Here is a 20195-nt window from a genome sequence, read left to right on the forward strand (position 1 = left end):
CATACTGGATTAGAGCGGGCCCTAAATCCAATCACTGGTGTCCTTATAAGAACAGAGGACACACAGAGATACACACAGGGAAGAAGGCCATGTGACAAAGGAGGCAGAAACTGGAGTGATGCAGCTACATGCCAAGGAATGCCAAGGCCTGCCAAGAGCTACCAAAGTTGGAAGGGGCAAGAAAGGATTCTTCCCTAGACCCTTCAGAGGGAACATGGCCTTGAAGACACCTTGATTTTGAACTTCTGGCCTCCAAACTGAGAAAATAAATTTATGATGTTTTAAGTCACCAACTTTGTGGTAATTTGTTGCAGCAGCCCTAAGAAACTAATATACAGACTTAACACAACCCTACAGAATAGAGTAGAACTTCCCCATAGGGTTTCCAAGGAGCAGCTGGTGGATTCAAACTGCCGACATTTTGGTTAGCAGGCAAACACTTAACCACTGTGCCACCAGAGCTCCAACAGATAGAGTCTGTTAAAAAAAAAAAAAAATTAGCAGGATGGTGTTTCATTAATGGCATAAAATAGCTTAGGTTTAAAATTAAACTTCATCTAAAAAAGTTTTAGGTTAAATTATACAGTTATCCAACCTCTACTCTATCTGCATTTGTTCAGAAAAACTTTGAAATTCTATCCAATGTTTTCCTGAAATTCTTAGCCTTAGCAAAAACAAAAACTTACCTCCACTGTTGACTGGTGCTGAAAGGGTCTGATCACTTAGATTTTCTGCTAACATCCAAGCTGGAAGGACTCTTCTCCTCTGGGCGAGATCTGGCTGCTGCTGACTGAAGTCGCCACATTCCTTTACAACAGACTAAAAATGCACCTATGTATTAATTACTAAACATAATCATTTATCCTTAACAAATTACTAAAATTATTTACTTTGCAGAAAATTGCCATTAAAAAATCCACCTGCAACTATGGATTGGGTTAGACAAATTTCTCAAAGAAAGAAATGCGTTATTTCTATTCGCTGAAGCATTGGACTAGTATGATAGTCCCTAGAGCTTTACTTAAAAACAGAAAACTCAAGTCAAAACTAGCAATTTTGTCATAGCATATCTAACTCCAGTTGTCTTTTCTCTCCTCGAAATAACTTAAGGAACATGTTACAAACGTACGACATCTTAAATTTCTCACCACACTCTTTGTAGGCATAGTTGAGGTGTTGGCTATTTCTGTGCTTTCTTCCAGATGTGGGGCGGCAGTTTTCTCATCAGGCGAATTAATCAATGGGGGTTTTGATGTTTCATCCAATGTATTATCTTCTTCAAGCATCTGACTGTTTCTATAAAATAAAAATCCTTTTATCAATCATTTACATTAAATTTAAAACACTTTTGCTGCCTAACAATGTCATTGTAAATATGATTCTCCTGAGTACATGTGATTGGTGAGTTGTGCTCCTTTCTCAAACTTGAAACTTGGCAAATAAAAAACCAGATTATAGTATACTGGAGTAAAGCATATACACACACACACACACACACACACACACACATATATATATATACATACATATATATGTTGTTGTTTGTATGGATTATGAATTAAAAAAAAAAAAAAGCTACCAAGGAACAGGGCTCCCTAGTATCACCGGAGATGACAGCATTATAGAGTTATGGATGCCAGGTGGCTGCACTTAACCATTAGAGGCTAAGTGGATGTTATTTCCACAACAGACAGCAAAGTTGGAATGGCACTGACCTATAAGCACCTGTAATGCCTACCCAGCTGGAGGCTACATTTTCCAGCCGTCCTTTCAGCTCAAGGCAGCCATGTGTCCAATTTTTTTTTCCCCTAGTGGGATGTGAATTGAAACGATGTATGTAAGATACTTCTCCTAGATTCTCTCCTTCATTCCCTGCCCACCAACTGGAAATGGCAGTGATGGAGTAAATTAGGAAGCCCTATTTTGAGGATGGCAGGGCTACCCCATTAGCTGGAATACTGAGATTACTTCATGAAGCAGAGCCCACCTACCACTCTGAACTATTCTGTGACAGAAAAATGAAATTCTATCTTGTTTAAGCCCTGCATTTCAGGGTTATTTGTTATAGTTACTTAACCTTTACTCTAATATAGGCATCAGCAAACTATAGTGCTCAGGCCAAATTCAGCCTGCTACCTGTTTCTGTAAATAAAATTCTGTTGAAACACAGCCAGGCACATCTGAATGCACACTGTCTAGGATTGCTTTTGTGCTACAACAGTAGATTTGAGTCACTGTGACAGAGATTATATGGCCCACAGTATAAAATATGTATATTCTGCCCTTTACAGAAAAAGGTTGCTAACATCTGTTCTAATACACACCCCTTTTTGTGGAAGTATCAGTGTATTAGTTTTCTTTTTCATTTTGCCTTTCAAATATTAAACGCTTAACCAATAAAACCAAAAGCATCCTTAAATGAACCTAAAATTGCCTAAATGCTTAAAAAGGAAGGCTATATGCTTTAAGTCATATATGAAATGATACAAATGTGTTAAATGCCTTCAATTAAAAATAGTGATTACAGTCAAACTTTTAGGTAAATGGTTTCAAGCTACTGATCTTTCAGTTTTAATTATTACTACATGAGTGATACATACAAATGTGTTAAATGCCTTCAATTAAAAATAGTGATTACAGTCAAACTTTTAGGTAAATGGTTTCAAGCTACTGATCTTTCAGTTTTAATTATTACTACATGAGTGATACGGTTAAGAGCAAAATAACTGAAAATGATAATTGCACATCATAAATTCAATGTGTTCTCATGGGAATATTTCAAAACCACAAACTCAAAATAGCCAAAAGTAAAATCACCATCCTGAAGGAAAATTTGCACTAACAAGCTAAACACAGAACATTTAATTTTTCAATACAAAATAACATGATTAATTTGGTTACCCTAAAGTAGGCACACAATTATCAAACCATATATAAAATATTTACTCCATCTTTCAATACATTTAGCTGGATAGCAACAACACAGCAGATGATACTACTCAAAATAGCCTGAGAAAAGTACAGCACTATTAAAGTGGGTTGCATTTTCAGTTTTACTAACACTGTCCACTCCCACAACCTGATGTATTTAAAGCATAACACTAGTCTTTCAAACTAAAGGGATAAGCGAATTTGAACAGATATAAATAAAATTAAAATTGACATATAGTATTTTAAATAGGTTATCAGGCAATGACAATACTTTGTTTTATAGAGATGGACAACATTTTCCTGATTTCTCAAAAGAATTCTACTACGAAAACTTATTATAACAAAAACAAGTTTCTTTACATTTCACATTTCAGTAGATGGTTAAAAAACCGCTACTTATACATGTGTGATAAGAGAAAGTAGAAGAGCAAAATTTGTACTTTAAAGGGCAAGCAATGGTTATTGAATTTCATTTAACTAAAATTTAAAAAAAATTCCTGATACAACTTCTTTCCATTACTAGAAAAACTTTTTATTGGAGTTTAATGTACATATACTGAAATGTATATATTTGAAGTACACAATTAACAAATGCATATATCCATTTAATCTACAACCTTATCAAGACACAAAGTATATGACCACAAAAATTTCCCTTGTACTTTCTTCCCAGTCATTTCCTTGGAAATAATCATTGATTGGATTTCTAGCACTATAGATCAGCTTGCTGATTACAGAACTTAATACAAATGGAAGGTACTGTTTTGTGCCTTCTGTTTAGTAGATTCCACAGGATTTTCTATATACACGGTAATGTCATCTATGAACAAAGAGTTTTACTTCTTCCTTTCCAATTTGATGCATTTCTTTTTTTTTTTTTTTTGCTTTATTGGACTGTCTAGGACCTTCAATACAATTGTGACATAGAAGTTGAACAAACAGACACCTTTGTCTTGGTCCCAATCTGAGGGGAGAACATTCATTATACTTCACTATCAAGTATAATGTTTGCTGTAATTTTTTATAGGAAGTTCCCTTCTTTTCATAGTTTTCTCAAAATTGTTTTCATTTATTTTAAATAATGAACAGGTGTTAAATTTTGTCAAAATGTTTTTAATACATTTATTGAAATGATGTGTTCAGTGCATCAAATATATTCTTGAGATGGTTTAAAATTCAGGCGGTATATACTGAAGGCCATACACTGGCTCCTGTGGACTTGTTTTCATTTTCTTCAACATCAGCTTGAACTTGTATATGTGCAATTGGTGATCTGAACACTAATAACCAAAGACAGAATAGTTGTGGGATGACATCAAGGACATCATACATGAAGAAAGCAAAAAGTCATTAAAAAGACAGGAAAGAACAAAAAGATGAAAATAGATGTCAGAGTAGACTGTGAAATTTCCTCTTGAATGTAGAGTAGCTAATGTGAATGGAAGAAACAATGAAGAAGCTCAACAGAAGATATCAAAGGGCAGCTCAAAAAGACAAAGTAATGTATTATAATGAAATGTACAAAGACCTGGAGTTAGAAAATCAAAAGGGAAGAACATGCTTGGCATTTCTCAAGCTCAAAGTACAGAAGAAAAAATTCAAGCCTTGAATTGCAATACTGAAGAATTCAATGGGCAAAAAACTGAATGATGCAGGAAGCATCAACAAAATATGAAAGGAATACAGAGACACTGCACCAAAAAGAACTGGTCAATGTTCAACCATTTCAGGAGGTAGCATGTGATCAAGAACTGATGGTGCTGAAGGAAGAAGTCCAAGCTGCACTGAAGGCATTGGAGAAAAACAAGGCTCCAGGAACTGATGGAATACCAATTGAGATGCTTCAACAAATGGATTCAACAGTGGAAGCACTCACTCATCAACACTAAGAAATTTGAAGACAGCTACCTGGCCAATTGACTGGAAGAGATACATACAGGTGCCCATTCCAAAGAAAGAAGATCCAACAGAATGTGGAATTATCAAGCAATATCATTAGTATCACATGCAAGCAAAATTTTGCTGAAGATAATTCAAAAACAGCTGCAGCTGTACATCAACAGGGAACTGTCAAAAATTCAAGCTGGATTCAGAAGAGGACATAGAACAAGAGATATCACTGCTGCTGTCAGATGGATCTTGGCTAAAAGCAGAGAATACCAGAAAGATGTTTAACTGTGTTCTGTTGACTATGCAAAGCCTTTGACTGTGTGGATCATAACAAATTATGGATAACACTGCAAAAAATGGGAATTCCAGAACACTTAAACATGCTTATGTGGAAGCTGTACAAGAGATAGTTGGCTGAACAGAACAAGGGGATATTGTGTGGTTTAAAATCAGGAAACGTGTCCAGCAGAGTAGTATCCTTTCACCATACTTATTCAGTCTGTATGCTGAGCAAATAATCCAAGAAGGTGGACTATATGAAGAAGAACATAGCATCAGGATTGGAGAAAGACTCATTAACAACTTGTGTTATGCAGATGACACAACCTGGCTTGCTAAAAACGAAGAGGACTTGAAGCACTTACTGATGAAGATCGAAGACCACAGCCTTTGGTATGGATTACAACCTCAACATAAAGAAAACAAAAATCCTCACAACTGGACCAATAAGCAACATCATGATAAACGGAGAAAATATTAAAGTTGTCAAGGATTTCATTTTACTTGGATCAACACTCAATGCCCATGGAAGCAGCAGTCAAGAAATCAAACGATGTATTCCATTGGGCAAATCTGCTATAAAAGACCTCTTTTAAAATCTTGCGCGTGCAAATAATGGACAATGAATAAGGAAGACCAAAGAAGAATTGATGTATTTGAATTACGGTATTGGCGAAGAATATTGAATATACCATGGACTGCCAAAAGAACGAACAAATCTGTCTTGGAAGAAGTACAACCAGAATGCTCCTTAGAAGTGAGGATGGTGAGACTTCATCTTACTTACTTTGGACAAATTATCAGAAGGGACCAGTCTCCAGAGAAGGAAATCATGCTTGGTAAAGTAGAGGGTCAGTGAAAAAGAGGAAGACCCTCAACGAGATGGAATGATATAGTGGCTGCAACAATGGGCTCAAACATACCTACTATTGTGAGGATGGCACAGGATTGAGTAACATTTTGTTACATTATACACAGGGTTGCTATGAGTCGTAAGAGGTTTAACAGCACCTAACAACAACACTGAAATTATATTTCTCTTTTAATCTACTATAGTGAATTGTATTAATTGATTTTATACAATAAACCAACTTGTACCATACACCAACTCAGATATATCCCACTTGGTTATAATGTATTATCCTTATTACATATAGCTGGTTTAGACTTGTGTTTTGATATTTGGGATATTAGTCTGTATTTTTTTTTCCTTGTAATTTATTTGTCTGATTTTGGTGTGAGGATTACGGATGCTTCATAAAATGAGTTAAGAAGTGTCCTCTCTTCTATTTAAAAAAAAAACAACAAAGGTGTAATATTGGTATTACTTCTTCCTGGAAAGTTTAACAGAATTTATTAGTGAAGTTCTTTGTGGTAAACTATTTAATTGTGAATTCAGTTTCTTTAATGGACGTATGACTCATAAGATTTTCTATTTCTTCCGGTATCAGATTGGGTAAATTTTGTTTTTCAAGGAACATGTCCATTCAACTTAAGTTGTTAAATTTATTGGCTTAAAGTGTTTAATAATATTTCTTCATTATCCTTGTAAGATCTGTACAATCAGTAGTGATAGTCCCTCTTCCATTCCTGATACTGATAATTTGTGTTTTCTCACTTATTTTTTTCTTGGTGTGACTGTTAATTTTATGTGTCAACTTGGCTAGTTTATGGTGGCTGTTGTTTGGTCAAACAGAGCAGTTGCTATTATGAAGTAGTTACATGTGATTAAATCAGCTGGCCTTAAGTAAAGCAGATTATCTTCTATAGTGTTGGTAGGGCTTACCCAATCAGTTGAAGGCCTTACGAGCAAAAAGGGACTTTCCCTAGGGTGTGTTCTACCTCCAGACTACAAATAGACATTTTGCCAGAACCCCTCTTCTTCCTGTTGCCTAACCTACAGATCTGGAGACACAAAACTAGAGAAATCTAAAGCCTATCACCTGACCTATAGATTTTGGGACACAAGATTGCAGCAATCTCAAGCCCATTGCCTGACCTAAAGATTCTGAACTTGTTGGGCCCCTACAATCATGTGAACCAGTTCCTTAAAATAAACAAATAAATCTCTTTTGCACACATGCACAATCTATCCATCCATCCGTCTTACTGCTTCTGTTTCTCTAGAGAACTCTTAAGACACTTCGTGAGCGTTGCTAGTAATTTATTGATTTTACTGATCTTTGCAAAGAACAAATTTTTTGGCTTTGCTGATTTCCTTTATTTGTTTGTTTTCTATTTCATGATTTCTAGGCTTATTTTTTATTATTTCATTTCTTCTACCTACTTTGATATTAATTTGTTTTTTTTTTTTTTTTTGGCCTATCTTTTTAATATGGAAGCATAGATCATTGGGTTTATAGCTTTCTTCTTTTCTAATCTATATATTTAAATATAAATCTCCCTCTAAGGACTACTTTAGCTGCATCTCACAATTTTGATATGTTGTGTTTTCAGTATCATTCTATTCAAAATATTTTAATTCCCCTTGTGATTTCTTTGACCCGTAGTTATTCAGAAATGAGTTGTTTAATTTCCAAATAGTTGGCCATTTTTCTAGATATCTTATTGTTATATATGCTGTATAATTTTGTCCATCTATTTCTATAGTCTAGTTTATGCATTATATAATTTAAAAGCTGAAACAGACAAATAATCTTCTAATAACAGGTTCAACAAAACTAGTTTATGAATTTTAACTTTACACTAGATATCAATATTTTTGTTCTAATATCTCATTTACTCAGATTCCCTATTCTACATTTTCTGTCATTTGTATAAGAAAGAGGAGTTATACAAGCACAGTCTAAGCCAGAAGTTAATAACTTAATAAAATTAAAGAAGTTAAAAAAATAAGGAAAATGTAGTCAAATTCAAATTAGCTATCTTGTTACTATTAGATGGAAAATACATTTTCTAAACACAATGGTAAAAGATACCACATATGGGACAAATCACTATCGAGGCATAATAAGTTTCCAAAGTCAAATGTTTTCTAGAAACAAACAAACCTACACACACGTGCACACACACACAAAGAATCATATAGCTGCTATATCTCCAATAAAGTTTAATCCTAGAATGTTTTCTACCAAAGCATTTATGGATAGCTGAGGAATCTGGTTCCAAATACCATTACTTACTCTCATTTCATCTGATGATCTTACCTTAAAGTACATTCCATTTCTGTTTCAGAGTGTGTTGAGAAAACACGGAAAATGTACTTGTCAACTAACAAAGAAAAACAATCTCCAGGATTCAACCAGCGCCATAGATTTATCTTCAATGGTAATAGCTGGCTCTTCCCAGAGGACTGATAAAAACATGGGTTTGTGTGTATCTAACAAATAAAAAAAGAATAAAATGATGCTGTAATTCAGAATTATGACAAAAATAAAACAAAATTAGAACTGATCCAAAATTTTAGTATCAAAGCAATTTAAGTATATATTTGGACTTAAAAGTTTAATACACCTGGTACTTACAAGTGCCATAATTATTATTTATACATAAAAAGCTATAATGTATCTCTTATTTCTCTAGGAATCAAAGAAAACAAATTTATCAATTAACTGGTTAAAGAGTACTTTCTTCCATTTTGTTTCATACAGATACAACTGAACATAAAAAAGAGAAACAAAAAATAATCCTCAGTATGGAAATTAGATCTCTCAATTTTTAACCTAATTTTTAACCTAATCCCCGGAAAATGACTTGCTTCTTTTCAACTTTTCTCCTAAGAATTTCTTACTATGATTAAAGCATGAGAAACTGTAGAAGTGAGATTTTGAACAAATCTCTCAAGTAAACAACTCGGCCTTCTAGCTCCTTACAGAGGAATCGTCTTATTTTATTTAACTGAAACTCCCACTATGAAGATAATCATCTATATTCAAATTGCAAGTAGTAAATAGATCACAAAGTCAAAACTATTATATCTACTACTTTGTGTTATATTTGCCACTGACTGTCTCCATGTTAGCAAAGACAATGAGAACTCTCCATAACTGTTGTTGTTATTGTTGTTAAGTGTCAAGTTGGTTCAGACTCATAGCGACCCTATGTACAACAGAATGAAACACTGCCTGGTCCTGCAGCATCCTGACGACCATTGCCATGCTTGAGCCCATCGTTGCAGCCACTGTGTCAATACACCTCACTGAGAATCTTCCTCTCTTTCACTGACCATCTAGTTTACCAAGTCTGATGTCCTTCTTCAGGGACTGGTCCTTCCTGATAACATGTCCAAATTACGTGAGAAGAAGTCTTGCCATCCTCACTTCTAAGGAGCATTCTGGCTGTACTTCTTCCAAGACAGACCTGTTTGTTCTTCTGGAAGTCCAGGGTATATTCAATATTCTTTGCCAACACCACAATTCAAAGGCACCAGTTCTTCTTTGGTCTTTCTTATTAATTGTCCAGCTTTCACATGCATACGAGGCAACAGAAAAGACCATGGCTTGGGTCAGGCACCCCTTAGCCTCAACGTGACATCTTTGCTGTTTAACAGTTTAAGGAAATCTTTTGCAGCAGATTTGCCCAATACAATACGGCATTTGACTTCTTGACTGCTGCTACCATGGGCATTGATTGTGGATCCAAGTCAAATGAAATCCTTGACAACTTCAACGTTTTCTCTGTTTATCATTATGTTGTTTACTGGTCTAGTTGTGAAGGTTTTTGTTTTCTAATAAGTATACAGAAACTTCTATAACTAAATTAGAATATACATATTCTTCTCAAGCTAACATGGAGCATTTATGAAAACTAACCACTACTATACCTTAAGGCCAAGTATCAGTATCATATCATTATTTTACATAATCACAATGCTAATTTAAATTGCCATTTCAATAATGAAAAGAACTGTATCCTCCCCCTTTACATTTGGAAATTGAATACACACTTCAAAAACTCAAGTCAAGTAAAACTATCATAATTTTCATTAGAAAAACATTAAACAACAATTAAAGTACACTAATCTATTGGATGCTGCTGTAGCTGTTTTTAGTGGGAAATATGTAAACTTAAATTGGTATTTTAGAAAAAAAAGACTGAAAATTATATCCAACTTGAGAAGTTAAGAAAATAAAAACAATAAAACCTAAAAGAAGTATAAGAATAGGGCTGATAAAGATCAGAGCAGACATTAATGAAATGAAAACAAACTCGGAATAGAAAATAAAGAAGAGTGATAAAGCCAACAGGCGGTGTTTTAAAAGTTATAAAGTTGACAAAATTCTAGCTGTATTGAGCAAGCAAAAACAGAGAAGACATATACACAAGTACACACAAATTTTTTGGAATAAAAAAATGACAATTACGCATAAAACAAAATTTGAAGACTAAGAGACTATTTAAACACATCGATACATTTGTAAACATGGAGAAAACCAAAAACCAGTTGCTGTCGAGTTGACTCTGACTACAGCGACCCCATACGTGTAAAGTAGAACTGCTCCACAGGGTTTCCATGACTGTCACCTTTTGGAAACAAATTTCTAGGTCTTTCTTCAAACGCACTTTTGGGTGGGCTCGAATAGCTAACCTTTCAGTTAGCGGCTGAGCGTGTACCCATTTGTACCACCTAGGGACCTTAAACATGGCCGAAACTGATAATTATCTTAAAGACTAAGCACAAAACTGACTTAAAAATTTTAAAAAAGGGATGTATGTTTGTGTGTATGTGTGTGTGTGTGGCTAGTCTAAATTGTATTTAATTATAAAAAAAGAAATGGATTAGACTTATAATTTTTAAAAATATAATAAATAATTTAAAATCTTCCCAACTCCTCTCTAAACCAGACCCAAGAGGATATAAAGATTTTTCTGAATATTCAAACTCTTCCAGAGCCAGGAAAAAGAGGGGAGGCTCCCCATTTCCCTCAATGAGGCCAGTTTAACTTTGATTCTAAGAGCAGACAAAATATCAGCAAACTGAAGCCCACAACAAATAGATGATATAAGCTACCTATTTGAGAGGTATACTGTCGGCGTGTGCCTTTTAACACATCCAAGGGATTATAAATGCAAATGTAAACAGATTAATCTATAACTTTAGAAAGGCAAAGGATGAATTATCCCTGAAGAAATGGAACTAAAACACAAGTCAATTTTTTCTTAAAGTATCATTAAATATTAAAGTAAGATTGATGTGTACCCTCCCCCAAAAAAGGCTCTCCTTATTTTCAATGTTTTTTTTCAATTTTGAAAGCATTACTTAAAAAAAAAGTAAATAAAAGAAAGTCTATTATAGTATTTTAGAGATATTTTACAAGTATACATGTAATTTCACGGGAAGAAAAATAATCACAACTTGAGAACTGTTGCACAAAAGAACAAAACAAAATCATTCAAAGATGTGTATTTTGATGGATCGATACCAAAACAAAGGTCTTTTGCAATTTATGGGTAGTTTTAGAACTATTACTTCAATCATCCAAGAACCAAAAAGAATAACATTTTATTAAAATGAAATAAAAGCACTGACAGCCATGGATTCACCCCGAGGGCATAACCAACCACTGGTGAGACAGTCATTTACAAAGAACATCATCAGTTTGACTTTATGATGCATTCTCTCCTGCTGATACAAGACTGGAGATTAAATTTAAATGACACATTTCCAAGAACTGCAGACAGCTAAAGTCTTTTTTTAAAAGGGAAATATTAGAGAGGGAAAAAAAGACAGAAATTCGTCCAGTTCAATGTACAAGTTGATAATTGCCATAATGTCACTCAACTATCATTGTCACAGCTACTTTCTTTACACGACGGTTGTTTTGGATTTCCAATACAAAAGAAAGCAGAAAAACATTTCAATCGGTTAAGGCTACTTTGGGATACATAACATACAGAAGGGCCCATCATAATAAAATATTTGCTATATTCATTTATATAATTTTACAAAGTTTTTAAACTAAAACTTCCCTTTCAAACATTTGGTTACAATTTTAGGTATAACTTGCTTTAGCAGATCAAAGAATTTGTGATTGACTAGAGAACAGAGTTGTATCCTTTCACCTTATTTATTCAATCTGTATGCTGAATAAATAATCTGAGAAGCTAACTACATGACAAAGAACAGTGCATAGATTAGAGGAAGACTCCATAACCACCTGCAATAGGCAAATGACACAACCTTGCTTGCTGAAAATGAAGACAACTTGAAGAATTTAGTGATGAAGTCAAAGACTACATACATCCTTCATTATGGATTATACCTGAAAGTGAAGAAAACAAAAATACTTCCTCACAACTGGACCAGTAAACAACATCATGATATATGGAGAAAAAAACTGAAGTTGTCAACAGTTTCATTCTACTTGGATCAACAATCAATCAATGTACGTGAAAGCAGCAGTCAAGAAATCAAACAATGTATTTCATTGGTCAAATCTATTGCAAAAGACCTCTTTAAAGTGTTAAAAAGCAAAGATGTCATTTTAATGACCAAGGTGCGCCTGACACAAGCCATGGTATTTTTAATTGCCTCATAAGCATGTGAAGCTGGACAATGAAAAAGGAAGACAGAAGAAGAACTGATGCATCTGAATTGTGGTGTTGGCAGAGAATACTGAATATACAGTGGACTGCCAGCAGAACAAACAAATCAGTCTTAGAAGAAATACAACCAGAATGCTCCTTAGAAGTGAGGATGGCAAGACTTCAGCTCACTTACTTTGGACATGTTATCAGGAAAGACATCACTAGAAAAGTATATCACGTTGGTAAAGTAAAGGGTCAGCAAAAATGAGGGAACCCTCAAAGAGATGGATTAACACAATAGCCACAACAATGGACTCAAACATAACCAACGATCATGAAGATGGTGCAGGACCAGACAACATTTTGTTCTGTTGTACATAAAGTCGGAGCTGACTGGACAGCAACTACATATTAAGATTAAAAACAACAATACATATTAAGATAAAATAAATGAACTAGAAGTCACTTGCCCTTTTCATTCTCATTATTTTTAAGATTTTAAAACTTCTATTAACAATTAAAGTCAGTTTTAGGATTTCTTCAAATTTCTCTAAATTCTACCTTGCAGGTAGAGCTACAATAAGCAGCTGAATAACTGAATCAATCTATTTCAGGGGGATATGTATTTTATTGAAAACTATAACAAGAAATCAAGCATTGCATAAAGCAAAGGACCTATACATATATCACCAAGTCCAAGGAGCAGCTTTCCTTCAACTAGCATAATGTAAATATAATAATTCTTGGAATGAGATTTAAAATCCAATTAAATATTTTTCTAAAACCCATCAAATTCTAATAATAGAGTTGTACATTTCCTTAAAAATAAATATAATGATTTTTCACATCTTCCAATGTTTGGTTATCTGGCATTACAGAAGTAACTGCAGTATATTGTACTATTCTTTATACATTTTTCATGTTATAAATGTTAACAGTTTTTAAAGATCTAACACATGTAAAGTACTGTGTATGGATCTACCAGCCAGTCTAAGAAAAAAGAAAACTACCATTACCTTTGCAGTCCCCTGTGAGTCCTTTCCTATCCCGTTCTCTTTTCAGTCCCCTTGGAGGTAACTATTATTCTGATTTTTGTGTTTGTTATCTCCTTGCTTTTCTTTATGGTTTCATCACTATGTTTATGACCCAGAGTATATTGTTTATTTTGCAAGATTTTTAATTTTATATCAATGGAGCCATACTATATGTATGCCTATGTGGGTGTGTATATACATGTATGTTCTTCCTATGCTTGCCTTTATCATTTAATAGCACATTACTGATTTTAATTCAAGTGTTTTTCAAGTTTTCACTATAATTTATTCATTCGCACTGCTGTAGTATGTCATTATATGAATATACCACAGTATATGCCATCAATTCTACCATTAATGGAAATTTATGTTGCTAGTAGTTTTTGCCATTATAAACAATGTTGCTATGGAGATTCTTGCACATATCTCTTGGTTCATGTGTGTAATAGGCTGACTGGTAGGGAACACGTGCCTTCATCATTAAAAATAATATTAAACAATCTTTCAAAGTGGCTGTACCATTTAAGCTTCCACTCACAGTGTGTAACTATTTCAGTTGTTCTTCATCCTCACCAACACTTGAAATTGTTAGATCTTTTTAATTTTTGCAAATCTGATGTGTATAAAATCATAACTCATTATAGTTTCATTTGCATTTCTCCCCTTAATAAGGAGGCTGAACACCATTTGAGCATACTTATTAAACAGTCAGGTTTCCACTTCTGGAATGTGCCATTCGAGTCTTTAGTCCATTTTCTATTGAACTGTTACCTTGTTCTCATTGAATAAAGGAATGTACTATGTATTTTAGATAGCAATCCTTTGTCAATTATGTTTTTTGAGTATCTTCTCCCTGTTGTACTTTTCATTTTCATCACAGTGTCTTTTGAGAAACAACGGTTCTTAAATTTAATGTAATTGACTACCTAATTGACTATCTTCAATCTTATGATTTTTGCTTTTTATATCTCGTTTTACAACCCGACCTTGCCCTAAGGTCATACAGGTTTTTTCCTTATCATCTGGCAGTTTTGTAGTTTTGACTTTTGCATTTAATTTACCTGGAATTGATTTCTGGGTCTAGCTTAAGGTAGAGATCTAATGTATTTTTTTTCCAAACAAATAACTAACTTCCCATTTATTGGGAAAAAAAAAAAGTGCTCTTCCTCACTGATATACATTGCCATCTCTGGCCCAAACCACATTTCCACATACATGAGTCTCAGTTTTAAAATTCTATGTCAACTATGTTAGGATAAATCAACAATCCATCATAAGTTCAAGAAATCATTTTAAAGAAGAGAGCATCCAATGACAAGAGAATCCTGTCTTGGGAAGCATGAGATAATGGAAAAAATAATAATAATTCTACATAATGCTCCAAGAACCTACACAGGGTTCCAATTCCCATTCTAAACTTACTGTGTAGAATCAGTCATTCTCCAGAGGGCCTTGAGAGAGTTGTCAAAAATAATGGTATCAAGAAAAGGATAAAAAATATTTACCTTTCTCCCATGTCCATAAGATCACATTTACTAGTATGTTCATAAAATTGTACTAAAGGATATTTAAAAATGTAAACAGAGGTAGTACAATTTAAATAGACATTATCATTCAAAATTTTAGTTTTATATCTATAATTTTAAGAGGAATTTTTGCTTTGACTTCTAATATTGTAGTAGCAGATACTTGTTGACTTCATATATTTGTTTTATGATCTAAATAAAGACTAAGCAAGAGCAAAGAATGCTTTCTAAAAGGTGTCTTCTTTTAACTGATCATTCCTAAACTCCCACACAGAAATTTGACCCACGATAGACTGGATAAAGTTTAACTCAAAAAGAGAATTTTCCACTAATAAAATAACCTTTAATTTCAGCATACTTATTTTAGATCATTAGTACTCTTTCAAATAGCCACAGAAGCTCAAAATATATCTGAATACTCTTCATCGAGGTATAGACACAACTCCAATTAAGCATGTTTATTCCGTCAATTTGGAAAACATTCTAATCTTTAAAGTATAAATGTCCTTGATTGACAATGAGAAAAAAATGTAAATCAGGTTTTAAAATATTCATGCGTTAGTATAAATGATGGCTTCCTAGTGGTCTATTTTTTATATATAAAAATTTTAATGCTATGTAAATTTTATTATACGAATAGTTTCTTTTCAGCATTGAGTAAATAAGGGGGTAAAGAGAAAATCTAGTATTTATTCAGTTGTTCACAAATCAGTTGATTAACGTGCTCAGATATTAAGTGCTGAGTTCTTAAAATGAATCATTTCATAATTCACAACTTTTCATGATTTACAACTATTCTAATATCATAAATTTTTCAGATGTCATTTGGAGCAAAAGCAAAACTGCAAGAAAACAACAGGAGTTACAAGAGTGTCTTTATAAGTGAAGTAATAAGCACTATTGGTTTATTAGTTCACTTTCTGTGACATTTACATACATAGTTTTCAGTAGGATTGGACTATTAACAATACAAATCTAGAAAAATCCATAAACTGACTGCAGGAACCAACATTCTTTGCTTTGGTATCAAAAATAACTAGAAATCTAATCATTAAGGTTTATTTAAATGTCCTAATTATCAAAAAATTAAGTACTCACTGTAAGCTCCTCATTTCATTAATAAGAGTTTTAGAGAAGTGAATCTAAACAGTGTACAAAGTCACTATTAAGTCATGGGTCTTTCACTTGAGGAGCCAGGTATATTATTAGCCACAAGTGTTACTTCAAAAAAGTAAATATAAATTAGTGATCTTTGAATATCAATCCTTTGTCAATTATATGCCAAATACTTGTGTTTTAAATATCTTTTCCCTGTTTTTTTTTTTATTTCATCATAGTGTCTTTTGATAAAACAATGGTTCTTATTTTAATGTAATTGACTTGTTTCAATATTAGTTTATGATCTCTGCTTTTTCCATCTTGTTTAAAAAGTCTTCCCTACCTATCCTAAGGTCATAAAGGTTTTTTCCCTATATTCTTCTCTAACAGTTTATAGCTTACAGTTTTGACTTACAGATTTTATCTACCTGGAATTGATTTTGGGGTATGGCTTGCGGTAGAGGTCTAATTTATTTTTTTCCAAACAAAGAACCAACTGTGCCAATACCATTTATTGAAAAAATTGTCCTCTTTCCCATGGATATCCAATGCCAGCTCTGGAAGTTTCTAAATTTTCATCACAAAAGACCGAACAGGAATTTAGATGTACCTGTATTCTTTATCTAATGTCCTTCAGTTGCTCAGTAACGATAACTACAGAAACTTCATTTTAGACCGTAGTAGTTTACCGGAAAGGTAGTAAGAAATTGGGTATTGAAAAATAACATAATTTTGCAAAACTCCAAAATGTCTCTGTCTTAGGCAAGGTTCTCTAGAGGAGCAAAACCAGTGAAGCGTATATATAAATATAGACACAGGGATTCGTTACAAGGAAATGGCTCACACAACCATGGAGGCTGGCAAGTCCCAAATCCATGGGTCAGCGGCAGGCTGGGGGCTTCTCCTGACTCACATGGCAGCAGGCGCTGACCAACTCAAAATCTGCAGGTCAGGGGGCAGGCTGCTGGCTCACATCCCAAGAATCAGAGGTCAGAGGATGACGAAACAAATACAGAATCGAACGCAGGATCAAAAGAGAGCAAGCTTTGCCAGAACATCCATATATATCGGATGCAGGCCATGCCCCCAAGGAAACTTCCCTTTTAACTGATTGGCTGCTCATATCAGATTACAAAATGGAGGATGATTACACAACATCTGCCAAACCACTGAGATCATGGCCTAGCCAAGTTGACGTAAAACCTTAACCGTCACAGTGTCCAATCCTAAAAATGCCATATACATTTCTCACTGCAGCATTTATTCAGGCATTCAGAAAATATTTACTATCTGCTAGGCATTATACTAGATATTAGGGATATAAAGATTATAGAGTCTCTATACTCAAGGAGCTTATGATCTGTAAGTCTCATCTAAGAAGAACAAGACATTCAGAGAGGAAACAAAGATAAATAACTAATGGGAAATAAAGGGGCTCCCACAGGAGCGCTGGCCACAAACATCAACACTTTTCAAAACATGAAGACAATTGCAGAATGAGAATGTGAGACCAAAATCTTTTTTAAAAATATTTATAGTTTAAATGGGATGAATTCAGCTTTACTTAAGAATTTTTCCAATACTAGAGTTAAAAGGATACTTGTCAAATTTGGGAATGGTTCAGCATAGAATAGTGAAAGGAAGTACTATCTGTATAATATAAAGAACTACTACATATAAGATGAAAATACAAATAGGTACAAGAATGTTATAAATAAATGAATTCAGTTGCATGATAATAATTTCACCACCACTGTCTAGTCTTAAATGGCCCCTAATACACATATTTCATTCTCTAGGGTTGCTATGAGTCAGAATTGACTCGATGGCAACAAGTTTACACAACAGATTATGCAAAAGGAAAAGAATAATCGCATAGCACTTAAACTATAAAACAAGTATTTAAAGTTCTAGCCTCAACAGAAATGTTCAAATTAAAATTATTTTTAAAACCCTAAAGTTCAACAAGTTGTAAATTTCAGAAATACGCAACTCTGCATACATAAGTATAGAAATTTGTTCAAATTCAACCCTATAATACTTAAGTGACTTTGGCCCCTATCCCACTGCCAAAAATAAATCATTAAATAGCTGTGGGTTTTCTTATAGGATCTTGTTAATATCCTGTTATGACCAAAATGATAATGTGAACATGAACTGGTAATCATCTGTCATTAAAATTCTAATCATAGAAATGTAGCAGTTCCCTCTAAGAAATTATTCTGATATTAATTCCCTATTTCCATAACCTTAAAAAATAAGCACTTCTAATCAGGAGCTGAAAGGGGTAAGATACAATAAATTAATTAACATATTTACCGGTTTGATCCGAAGCTGACCACCCACCACCTCAAGAATGGCATGTCTCCTGGACACTCTCTTGTCTGTTATCTAGGGAAAGAGAATTTAAAATTTCAAAATGCCACCTCCTTAAAAAATAAATAAATAAATAACAATGTTTCTGATATAAGTAGGCTAGATATGAAATAGATCACTCATTCGATAACTGTATATTGAAATGACTGTCTTCATTTAACAGATAAGAAAACAACTCAGAGATTGAGGGACCTGCCCAATGCTGTAGAAGATTACATGGCAGAGCAAAGTCTCAACCTTGGAATCTAATAGATCTCAAACCCTTATATGATGGCTTCTATTCAAGATACACCTTTAGTGGGGATTCTTACCACTAAAATTCATAAAATGAGGGAAAAAATCTATATAATAAGTACGTATTAGGAAACATTCCAAATACATAGTATATTATAGCGACAATAGGTTTTAAAAAGAGGCAGCCTGGCAAAATGGTAAGGCTTTGGGATCAGGCAAACCCAGGTCAGGCCGACCTGCATCTGAGCTCAACGCCATCAGCAAGAACAGGAAGGTAGGAGGTGGGAGTAGCGAAAACCAAATATTTACAGTAAAGAACAGATTACCATATATCTATTTTTCATACATTTGCTTCCTGTTTTAAACCAACGGTGTTCTGCTTACGCTCTCAATTGTTTCTGCATACCAAAGTTCAAACTTTCAAAGCTGAAAATGTCCATCAAGTCTTCCTCACATTGATATAAACACAATGGTTAAGATTACCTTTTTAATTTGTGACTGATACATAATGAAAACATTTTGAGTGCCAACTTTATTTAACACCATAATTGTTTGGCCTATCCCTCCATTACTTTCTTATTACTTGAACTCTGGCATCATCCACTTCAGACCAAAATTATTAGAAAAAGAAGACTACAACAATGTATAAATTCAGTTCTGCAAAAGCTTACAAAAATGTGAAAATGCTAGAAATTGATACATTTTTTTTCTTTTTTGGTAGTAGCAGGGAAAGATGACATTTTCAGTGAATGCTATTGTTTTGTTAGTTGCTGTCGAGTCGACTCCAACTCATGACGACCCACATGTGCAGAGCAGAACTGCTCCATAGGATTTTCAAGGCTGTGACGTTTTGGGAGCAGATTGCCAGGCCTATCTTCAGAGGGACCTCTGGGTGGGTTTGAACCACCAACCTTTCGGCCAATAGTTGAGCACTTAACTGTTGCATCACCCAGGGACTCCCGAGTACTCTTTTTTTTTTTTAAACCAGATTGCAGTTCCACATTTAAGGCTGTTGAGTACATACACTGGTAACATTAAGCATCACAATAGAATGAATTCCACATAAGTGAATTTTCCACCCTACTAAAGTTAATTTTTAGATTTTCTAAAATATCTTAAAGATAGTCCATTTAATATATATCTGTTATTCACCACAAGAGCTAGTTCAGAAACATAAATATAAATTATCTATTCTAACTATCAGAAGAGAGAGGATAGGAATTTAGAGGTTCCCATATTCCATTCCTTAATGTGCCTTTCCCTCAGTGGGCCAAAAACAATAGCAGTTGTCTGACAGTTCACTTTATCGTTTGCATAGAACTTAAATTTTGAGATTCAT

The 20195-nt window shown here is 33.9% G+C and overlaps 1 protein-coding gene across 4 annotated transcripts in view; it reads right to left on the minus strand.

The window, feature by feature from the left end:
* APLF (aprataxin and PNKP like factor) overlaps positions 1-20195 on the minus strand; it is a 113253-nt gene that overhangs the window by 84297 nt on the left and 8761 nt on the right. For all 4 annotated transcript variants that reach the window (XM_012556342.2, XM_023733112.1, XM_023733110.1 and 1 more), the window contains exons 2-5: positions 18566-18637; positions 8268-8440; positions 1149-1296; positions 687-819 (exon numbers count right to left, since the gene is read on the minus strand). In XM_012556342.2, the coding sequence (XP_012411796.1) occupies positions 687-819; positions 1149-1296; positions 8268-8440; positions 18566-18637 (526 nt within the window). The remainder of the gene's footprint in view (positions 1-686; positions 820-1148; positions 1297-8267; positions 8441-18565; positions 18638-20195) is intronic.

The sequence above is a fragment of the Trichechus manatus genome, unplaced genomic scaffold (assembly GCF_000243295.1).
Source record: "Trichechus manatus latirostris isolate Lorelei unplaced genomic scaffold, TriManLat1.0 scaffold00004, whole genome shotgun sequence".
Lineage (NCBI taxonomy): Eukaryota > Metazoa > Chordata > Mammalia > Sirenia > Trichechidae > Trichechus > Trichechus manatus.